General features: G+C 37.6%; 1 protein-coding gene across 1 annotated transcript; it reads right to left on the bottom strand.

Annotated features, from left to right (window-relative positions):
- Positions 1 to 883: 883 nt before the first annotated feature.
- LOC139861956 (probable LRR receptor-like serine/threonine-protein kinase IRK) lies at positions 884 to 4,492 on the bottom strand. The gene is made up of 2 exons (XM_071850483.1): positions 2,713 to 4,492; positions 884 to 2,628 (listed from the first exon to the last, which is right to left on the bottom strand). Exons 1-2 carry the CDS (start codon positions 4,173 to 4,175, stop codon positions 1,173 to 1,175), a joined length of 2,919 nt encoding a protein of 972 aa, XP_071706584.1. The 5' UTR covers positions 4,176 to 4,492; the 3' UTR covers positions 884 to 1,172.
- Positions 4,493 to 9,911: the final 5,419 nt, after the last annotated feature.

Raw genomic sequence — 9,911 nt, 5'->3', positions numbered from 1 at the left:
TAAGAATATAATCTCTTTCTTCGATAAGTCTGAACAAGAAAAACTTATTCGTTTAACCGTTTGTTAATTAGATGTAACTTATTTAACTATATAGGCTAAGGCTATTATGCAAAGAAAGTGGGTGTTTCATGATAGTGCAATTCTAGGGTGGCTCATACCTGGAAACCAGAAAGATAATCAAATTTATTGTCAACACATGTGGTTGTTGATGATGAAAATGACAAAACGGTCCCTCTTTAGTCTTTTAGTCTTTACCCCTTTAAAAATTCATGGCCAAAATGTATTTGGTGGTAAAGACAACTCATTTTAACTACCTTTTGCACATGCTTTTAAGACACTCTTCATCATATAACATCACCATTTCCACCTATTTAAACAGTTTTTATGTTTAGAAGGAAAAAACTACTTGTATACACTAATATTTATAATAATTTCTAGTTTAATATTTAATTAATGGGTTAAGAGTAGTCTTCTGATTGAAAATTTAGCTCCTAAAATTTGAAAAAAACAAAACACATTTTTATATACTCGAGTGTCCCATTATGTTTTACACTTTTCATTACTTTATTCACCCCCTTGTTGGATTTTTAATACTCTATATATATCCTTTGCTCTAAAGTGGGTGCCAAGAATCTTAGACCTCGTTACATCCATCAATTTCACTTTTTGACTTTCAATCTTATAATAATTCACCTTTTAACATTTTCATTTTGAGTGTCCTTTTTTATACTCACTGTAATAAAATAAAATAAAAATAAATATATACAAATGGGTCCAGTTTACATAAACAACAACACCCTTTGAACCAAATGGGTCCACGATCTCATAGTGCATACAGTAGCTAACGGAACACATAATGTCCGGTAAAAAAATAAAGGGTGAAAGATAGGTTTTCATTAAAATGGGTCATAACCAATCCAAATTGGTCTGAATATTGGACCCGGTGAAAACAAATCCGGTAACTTAAATGCTACTAACAGAAAGTACTATTACAGACAATAATCATCATCAACAACAACAATAACAGCATATAAAGCTAAACATTAGCAAAAGAATCATCACCACATGGAATTAAAAAAAAATAAAAATACTAACCGGATTCATCTTCGCCGCATTAACCAATCACAGATCATCGTTTTCATACTTAACAACTTACATTACATCTATTAATTTTAACCTGATTCTTCCTGGCTTTCAGAGGGGCATTTTATAAGCCCTAATATGTTAATCACTTCAGCCATATCAGGCCGATTCGAAGGCACTTGTGACGTGCAAATTAACCCTAATTTCATCACCGGAATCGCTTCTTCGGCCGGAAACTTTCCTTGAAGCCGTTCGTCAACACATTCATCTACTCGTCCTTCTTCGAGGGCCCCACGAACCATGTCACAAAGTATCACCACGTCATCCTCCATATACTCAACAGGCATCCTACCTGTCACAATTTCAAGAAGCAAAACACCGAACCCGTACACGTCACATTTATCTGTTATCTTAACCGTTTTACAAGCGAACTCGGGTGCCATGTACCCAAGTGCGCTTTGAATTTTACTACTCAAAACGTAACGATCTAACATCGGTAAAAGTCTCGCTAAACCAAAATCGGCTACTTTCGGCTCACCCAAACCATCAATCAAAACATTACTTGATTTCAAATTGTAATGTATGATGTTAAGCTTGTGCAAGTGCGCTAAGCTTTTAGCAATCCCGATTATAATGGTTAACCGTTCGTTCCACGTCAGCGAACTTCTGTTTCCATCTTCATCTTCTCCATCGTGTAGATGCTTATAAAGATTCCCACCCGAAACATATTCATAAATCAAAAGTTGTAAAGACGGAGTCCAATAATACCCTTCAAGAGCAACAAGATTCGGGTGATGAATCTTTCCCAATTTCTTAACTTCTCGTTCGAAATCCTCTTGAGACTTAACGAGACTCGAGACGGTCAACTTTTTAATAGCCACCGATCGACCGTCTCCGAGTACGGTTCGATAAACCGCACCAAACCCACCACGTCCGAGCTCACAATCCTTGTTTAACAAAGCGTGTGCACCCGTACTAAAATCCGGTTCACCGGAAAACATAACAAGCTTGCCTGAATTCGTGTCTGTCGTGTGGGAACTGCTAAAGTCACCACCTGATAACGGGACAGCCGCTGCTGACCTGGACATTGTAGAACGAACCCGAAGATTTAAAACAGTTATAAAGATTATCCCAATTACGATTACAGCCGCTGCACCGATAGCTATAAGAGCCGAAACACTAAGAAGTATCTTTTTGTGACCCAAATTTGTAGGGATTGAATCCGGGTCTGACCCGGATGAATTTGGGTTGAGTACAATTGGTTTAGGGAGTACAGCAGGGCAAGATTTGTTAACTGCAGCACCACAAAGGGTCGGGTTGCCGGATACCGAAGACGGAGATATAGTGTTGAAGAACGCGCCACCTGGCAATTCGCCTTGTAGTTGATTATGAGAGACGTTGAATGAAACGAGATGTACAAGATTTGCTAACGGCTTAGGTAGGGCCCCAGTGAGTTTGTTAAACGACAAATCAACGTACTCAAGATCAGCAAGTTTTGCCATTTCTACAGGAATTTGGCCCGAAAGATCGTTTCTTGATAAAATCCTGCAAAAAAACATAAATTTAGTCATTACATTATATAAAAACATAAGAAAAAAAATAGTTATAACATAAATGAATTAATCTTACAATGAAGCTAGAGATGAACACGCGCCAATTGAAGTTGGAATGTTGCCAGAAAACGAGTTTCGCGATAGTATCAAATCCTTAAGTGAAGTTGCCCCCCCTATATCTGAAGGTAAGCTTCCATTTAATTGATTTTCACTCAAATCAAGAACAGCTAAAGCTTTTAACTTTCCAACAGTTTCTGGGATGCCACCTGTCAACGAATTCTTGGATACGTTTAACAACTGCAAGCTGCTAAATTTCCCTATATCAGACGGGATACCACCAACCAATTCGTTGTGTGAAATATCAAGAACATGAAGATTTTGATGTGAGATGTCAATGGATGAAGAAAGAGCCCCATCGATACTACCAGTCAACTTATTCCCCGAAAAGTCAACACTTTGATGCCCTAACTGAAATACCCAACTAGGAAGAAACCCTGTTAACGAATTTTTACTCACATCCAAAACCTCAATGTTTTCACAGTTCACCATTGATGCAGGTAAGCTACCAGAAAACCCATTTCCAGAAATATTCAGTACTTTTAAGGACCGAATATTCCCAATTGCATTTGGTACAGCACCAGTAAACAAATTTTTTGAAAAATCAACTCTTTCAAGGCTACCCATTTCCCCAATCCATTCAGTAACCTCACCGGTAAACAAATTGCTATGAAAATTCAACTCGTTACACAAAGAAAGCGTCTGCAACGTGCTTGGTAAGCTCCCGGAAAACGAATTTTCGCTAAAATCAATCGATCTCAACAACGCACAAGCGCCTATTTCGTTAGGTACCAAACCAGTAAACTGGTTCTTCCTCAGCTTAATTTCCCTTAAATTGAATAACCCACCAATATCCTTTGGTATCTCACCTTCCAAAAGATTATCAGATACATCAAGTGTTCTTAGCCCATTTAATGACCATGTACCTGAAGGCAGTAACCCCGAAAACTGATTCGACGAAAAGTTAAGTACACCAAGACCTGAACACGAAGCTAAACTATCCGGAATTCGACCCGAAAACTTATTATTAGCAAGAGATATTGACCTTAATGATCCACATTGCTCGAAAAACTTATCCGGTATAGTTCCAGACAAACTGTTTTCACTCAAATCAATAACCCTAAGATTAGTAAGCTGAGCAAGATTTAATCCTATGTTTCCAGTAAGATTATTTTTAGCTAATGATAATTTACTGAGAAATTTTAACTGCATTAACCCTCTACCCATTTTACCAGATAACCCAAACCCATCAAGAACAAGATCAGACACCCTGTTAGATCTAGGGTTACATTTAACACCTGCCCATTTACAAGGACTATCATCATCTTCATTCCATGAAGCTAATTTACCATCTGGATCTTGTAAATCAGCTTTGAATACAATTAATCCCAACACATCATCATCTAAAGTTGGATTCAAGGACCTCACAGTAATAAAATTAGCCAGCAGTAAAAATAGATAAAAATTGAACACTTTCCTCATTGTAAAGACCCTAGCTTGAATTTACACAGCTCAATTTGTAACAATTCCTAAACAAATTCTAACAAACTTACCGCATTTTGCCGAACCTTCAGTGACATAAAAATCAAATCAACTTCACTTTCTTAAATTGTAAAAGTACACGATAATATTCACCGTAAAAATAATAAAACCGCCAGTGGAGTAGCCGGAGAGAATGTAAATGGAGAATTGAGAGAGTTTTATGTAATCGGAAAGTTTAAGGGAAACGGCGGAGGTGAGGGTTCCGGCCGCCGTGAGATGGTGGTTATTTTCTGTCTAGGTTTTTTTTAATTTTCTTTCTCACACTAGAGACCAATGTTTTCTCAGACAGAGAATAGAAAGACTTTATTTGGGGAAATAGATTAAAGAGGAAGGATGTGGGGTATATGTGGTTAGAGGGGACAGGTGTCGGTAGACTAGTGGATGAGTATGAGTTGTCATACACGTAGGCACGGACTGTTAGTGAGGTCTAGCGTTAAGGCCTAAACGGGGTACCAATGTAAATATGGAAAAGCAAAAGGGTTCCAATTTGGACAAAAGTGCAAGTTGAAGGGAAATAGAGGTCACTATGAGCACTCCCAGTGGGTAAAATTTTTCACCTTTTGCCTCAAAAAATAGGCTATATATATTTTTTTTTTTACCTGGATATTCAAACAGTCAACTTGACTAATCCTAGGGCGACTACTAGCTACGCGAGCAGCCCGGAGTCATTGCAGGCGAACCTCCGTGGCCATGAGTGGATAACTGTAGGTGCCTGGAATCGAACTCATGACCTCCACTATAGAAGGTCAGGGTCATAACCATTAAATCACCACACTCATGGTTAAAATTATTATTATGGCATGTTTTCTCTCCATTTAATTATTTGTTTTTTACTTCAATAGATTAAAATTATTATTATTATTTGGGTTATGCTAAAATGTGCTATGGTGGCATATATTTTTATTATTTACTATCTCATTTAATCTAAAAATTTAATTATTTTCAAAAGTTATAAAATTAGACACTCTTTAGAGATAAATAGAAATAGAGCTTAATTAAAAAATAATAATAATTAACAATCTATAAGTCTTCCCCACTTAGAAAGACTTAAAGTTAGAAGCGAACATAGAGCTAGAATTGAAAATTTATAGCTGAAATTTGAAATTAGAGCATATTTCTCGAGCTATAACCTATATTACCTATTACCTATTACCTATTCTATTATTCATAATTGACTAACTAGTACCATCCAGGCTTGCCTGATTGGTCACCGAGTTGCCCAATGAAGCACACCACTCGGGTTCAATTCATGGCCATGCCAAATTGTTCAAAAAGTGAGTATGACTAGAGGGTGCGCATAATGCGCAATTCACCCGGTACCAGGTCTCGCGCTCGGGGGCTTGATTATGTGACGACCCGGGAATTTCCGACCAAATTTAAACTTAAATCTTAATATGATATCGACACGATAAGCAAAGTCTATAATGTTGAATCTCAAAATTTTTGGAACTATGTTCATATATTCAAACACCCTTTGATTATTCCCAACAATTCACGAATGAGTGTTGTAACCAGATATATATATATATATATATATATATATATATATATATATATATATATATATATATATATATATACTGTAACAACCCGACTTCATAAACCCAAAAACGCGTACCAAAAAAAAACTTTTTAAGGCAGTGCATCTGGACGGCGTCCAGAATCCTGGACGACGTCCAGCTCAGAAGGGTGGGACGGCGTCCAGAGTTTTGGGACGGCGTCCAGCTCAACCAACTGGGACGGCGTCCAAGGAATTGGGACGGCGTCCCAATGGCCTTCCCGCCACTGATCACGGGTCCAACTCACACGAGCGGAAAACCCGCTTCCCGACACTTTCAAACGAAAACCTTTTTACCACAAGTCAATATAAATGAAACTAAGAGATTTTCATCATCAAATCAAGTTTTACATCAACGGGCCCACATCGCCCATTTTACGAGTTTCGTTCAAAAATAAAAGTTTCGACCAAATATAAGTTTAAGTTCCAAACGACACTAGAGCATGGTGTTTGGGGTTAAACTACCCAATCTCGGTCGAACTCCAAAAGCTAACACCCAAAAGCATCCCCTAACAAAACAAGCGGGAGATCACTAATCCAATTGAACGCTCTTACCCTTGTCAACGCCCGAGCCTATAAAAAAAATAAACAACGAGAGGGTAAGCAAAGCTTAGTGAATGCAATAATTATACATACATATATATAACCCATCTATTTGCAATCACAATTACCGAATACCTTGTACGAACTTGAAACTCAAATTAGCATAACATCATACCCGAAATACTTAACAAGTCGCACATTATCACAAAACCGCATTAGCATATACTCAACACAATATATTTAAACAATATGCCAAACAATCAACAATCTCAATATGGTTAACCATAACGCTATGGTGCTACCGGCTCGTGGTTCACACCATACGCAATTGAGTCATACTCTTTTATAGTGCTACCGGCTCGTGGTTCACACTCGATGCTACCGGCTCGTGGTTCACATCTTAGTTTATAGTGCTACCGGCTCGTGGTTCACACTCGATGCTACCGGCTCGTGGTTCACATCTTAGTTTATTACCGGCTCGTGGTTCACACTCGATCACACACATATTATGGCACTACCGGCTCGATGGTTCATACCATAACACCCACAAATAAATACGTCATATACACATACGTATAATTACTCCACTCACCTTAGAGTCTTCGTGAAAGATAACCGAACTTGCCACTTCAATGTAACGTACCTATTACATTTTAGCACATAATCAATTCACAACTCAATTCGGTCAAGCAACTCACTCAAAAATCTAGAGTCTTTTGTCCCAAAGTGCAATCCCGACCCATTTTGCACCCTTAACCCTAATAATGGGTTAACTTCACCAAAAACCCTAACTTTAGCCAATTAAGGTCTTAACACACTTTTAACCACAAAGTTAACTCGTTTTCATACATGCAAGACAACCTAGGTCATCAAAGACCCATTCGACCCATTTCTAGGTCAACACACCCATTTGGGTTACCCACAACCCAAATCACACCCACTAACATTAACTATAAGTGTATTAGTATTTACTTAGGTCTTTAAGACCCATCTACACCATTTACCCTTTCAAAACCCTAGGTTAGTCACCATTTGGGTCTTCATGACCCAAACTTACCCAAAACCCCCAAATCCCTCATACATGGGTTTTATGTACAACATTAACCCAAACCCTAACCCTTAAACATTTTTACTAGAGAAATCAAGTTTAGGGCTTACCACAACAATCAAAACGAAGCTAACGAGGAGATGAACAACTTTAACTCCCGAGTTCTAACCCGAAATGAGTTTCTTCTTCCCCGATTTAAGCTTTCTCACACTTAACCACCCCCTCTCTCTCTAGAATGAATGGATGATGTTTGGTGGTTGAGAAATGAAGTAATTGTAACATCCCGCCTTTTTCAGTTTACTTTTCCGTTTAACTATTTAAGTTCCGTTATATGTTTATAACACATCCCGTTAATATGCGTTGAATTATCTCATTTAGGTAATTCCCGCACCCGGTTTAAAGTTGAGGGACCAAACTTGCCAAGGGTTGAAACTTTTGACTAGGTCAAAGAGTCAACCCTCATCCTCATCCATTCAATCTCATCTCTTTCACTCTTACTACTTCAACTTTTCTCTCAACTTCCATACAAAGATTCATCATCCAAAATCGAGCTAGCGGTCATCTTGCCAAACAAATTACATATTTGAACTCCTCGTGATCTCCTCTTCGATTCCATACCGACCTCATCAAATTTGGGTAACTTTCTAAAACCACTAATTTTATGTGTTCTTGAGATTTTTGAATTAAAAGGTTGTTAATTAGTGTCTATGGCTCAAGTCTAGTATAATTATGTGATTTGTATGCTTGTTCTTGCCATTTTGGTGTAACTAGTTCATATTGAAAGAATGCTTGCTTAATCTTGAGTTTTAGGTGTTCATATGTTGTTGAATGATGAAAGTTCATGTTTTAATTGTGTTCCTAACATCGCTAGCTTCAAATTGGTATGTAGGTTGACATGGATTAGTTTCATATGCAAGATTGTTGAATTTGTGATTTTGGGTTAGGGTTTGATAGAAGTAAATTGAATTTTTGATGCATTAAATGCTTGTTAATGTTACTTGTAAGTGTTAGGTTGTGTTGTATGCTTAATTACCTTCGAAACGGCATATCGTTCATGTAATTTGGTTGCCAAATCATTAAATTGCAATTTTGACTTGTATGCATTGATTATGGAACATTAATTGCGGTTTTTGGTTGTTATAAGTGGAAGTTTGATTGATGATATGTGTTTAGTTGCATTCCTCGTCAAAATACCTTTCCAACGATGTATGATAGGCGCTATAAATGTTTGCGGGTCAAGAGTTGTGTTAGAATTGGTTTTGGCTCGTGCATAGTTTGAAAGACAGAAAAATAGCTGAACTGCAGGTCGCGCGGCGCGCACCCTACCCCGCGCGGCGCGCCAAATGGCCTGGACAGATTCTGACCTCCATGTCCCTTTTAACGTGAAATGTTTGACTAGCTACCGACCTCCGATTCACATGAAACTTGTTTTAATATACTTGTATATGAATAATTAGCATGGAAAATTTGTCCGGGACCCGACCCGAACATGTTGACTTTTTTGTTGACTTTGACCCGACCAAGTTTGACTTTTTGTCAAACTTAACCAATTAATTATGCAATCTTCCTAACATGCTTTTATACTTGTATCTTGCATGAAACTTGACAATTTGCTTCACATGCTATATTAATCGAGTCGTATTGAGCCATAGGACTAATTGAACATCTTTGACCCTTCGTGACTATCGTTATTGATACAACCTAATTGTTTAGGTCGAGACTAGCGTTGTTCTTTGCACGTTTACTTGTTGAAGTACTATTTCACTCTTGCAATCAAAGGTGAGATCATAGTCCCACTTTTACTCTTTTAAACTTACTTTTGGGATGAGAAAACATAAACGATTCTTTTGAACTAAGTGAACACAAGAACGGGAAAACAAACATTCTACATACGAGTTTAGAACGAAAATCCTCAATCCGATTATCATTAGTTACATCAGATGGTGTAAGCGAGAACTTATGTTATATGGCCATATGAGTTTGACAAACCCTCATTCAAACGGTTCGCTACCGTTTACGAATGAAATATATTTTCGGGAACAGTGTTGTTCTAGCACTAATTGATGGGGTATTCAACGGACGGAACGTTAAGCTTTGATAATTGGGTGCTCGTGAATATTAACTTTTAGAATGTACTATGGCTTTATCGATGTTGCAAATCTTGTGGTTCAACTTACTATTACTCATTTACTTATTTAAACCTATGATTTCACCAACGTTTTCGTTGACAGATTCTCTATGTTTTTCTCAGGTCCTTGAACTTAGGTGATACATGCTTCCGCCCATACTATTTGATACTTGCGTTGGATGTCGAGTATACTTGCATACGTGGAGCGTCTTTTTGACTACTTTTAATCGTGTCGCACGTGTTTCATACAAACTTTAAACATTGTTATGTACTTGTTATGGAAACTACTTTTGTAAACTTTGAAACACCCTTATTTATGAAATGAATGCGACATACTTTTCGGTCAAATTTTGTTATAAAGACTTACGACCATGTAATGGGACCATACGTAGATGACGC

The sequence above is a fragment of the Rutidosis leptorrhynchoides genome, chromosome 8 (assembly GCF_046630445.1).
Source record: "Rutidosis leptorrhynchoides isolate AG116_Rl617_1_P2 chromosome 8, CSIRO_AGI_Rlap_v1, whole genome shotgun sequence".
NCBI classification, from domain to species: domain Eukaryota; kingdom Viridiplantae; phylum Streptophyta; class Magnoliopsida; order Asterales; family Asteraceae; genus Rutidosis; species Rutidosis leptorrhynchoides.
The sequence above is the reverse complement of the archived record's forward strand: the minus strand, read 5'-3'. Positions and strand labels throughout refer to the sequence as shown.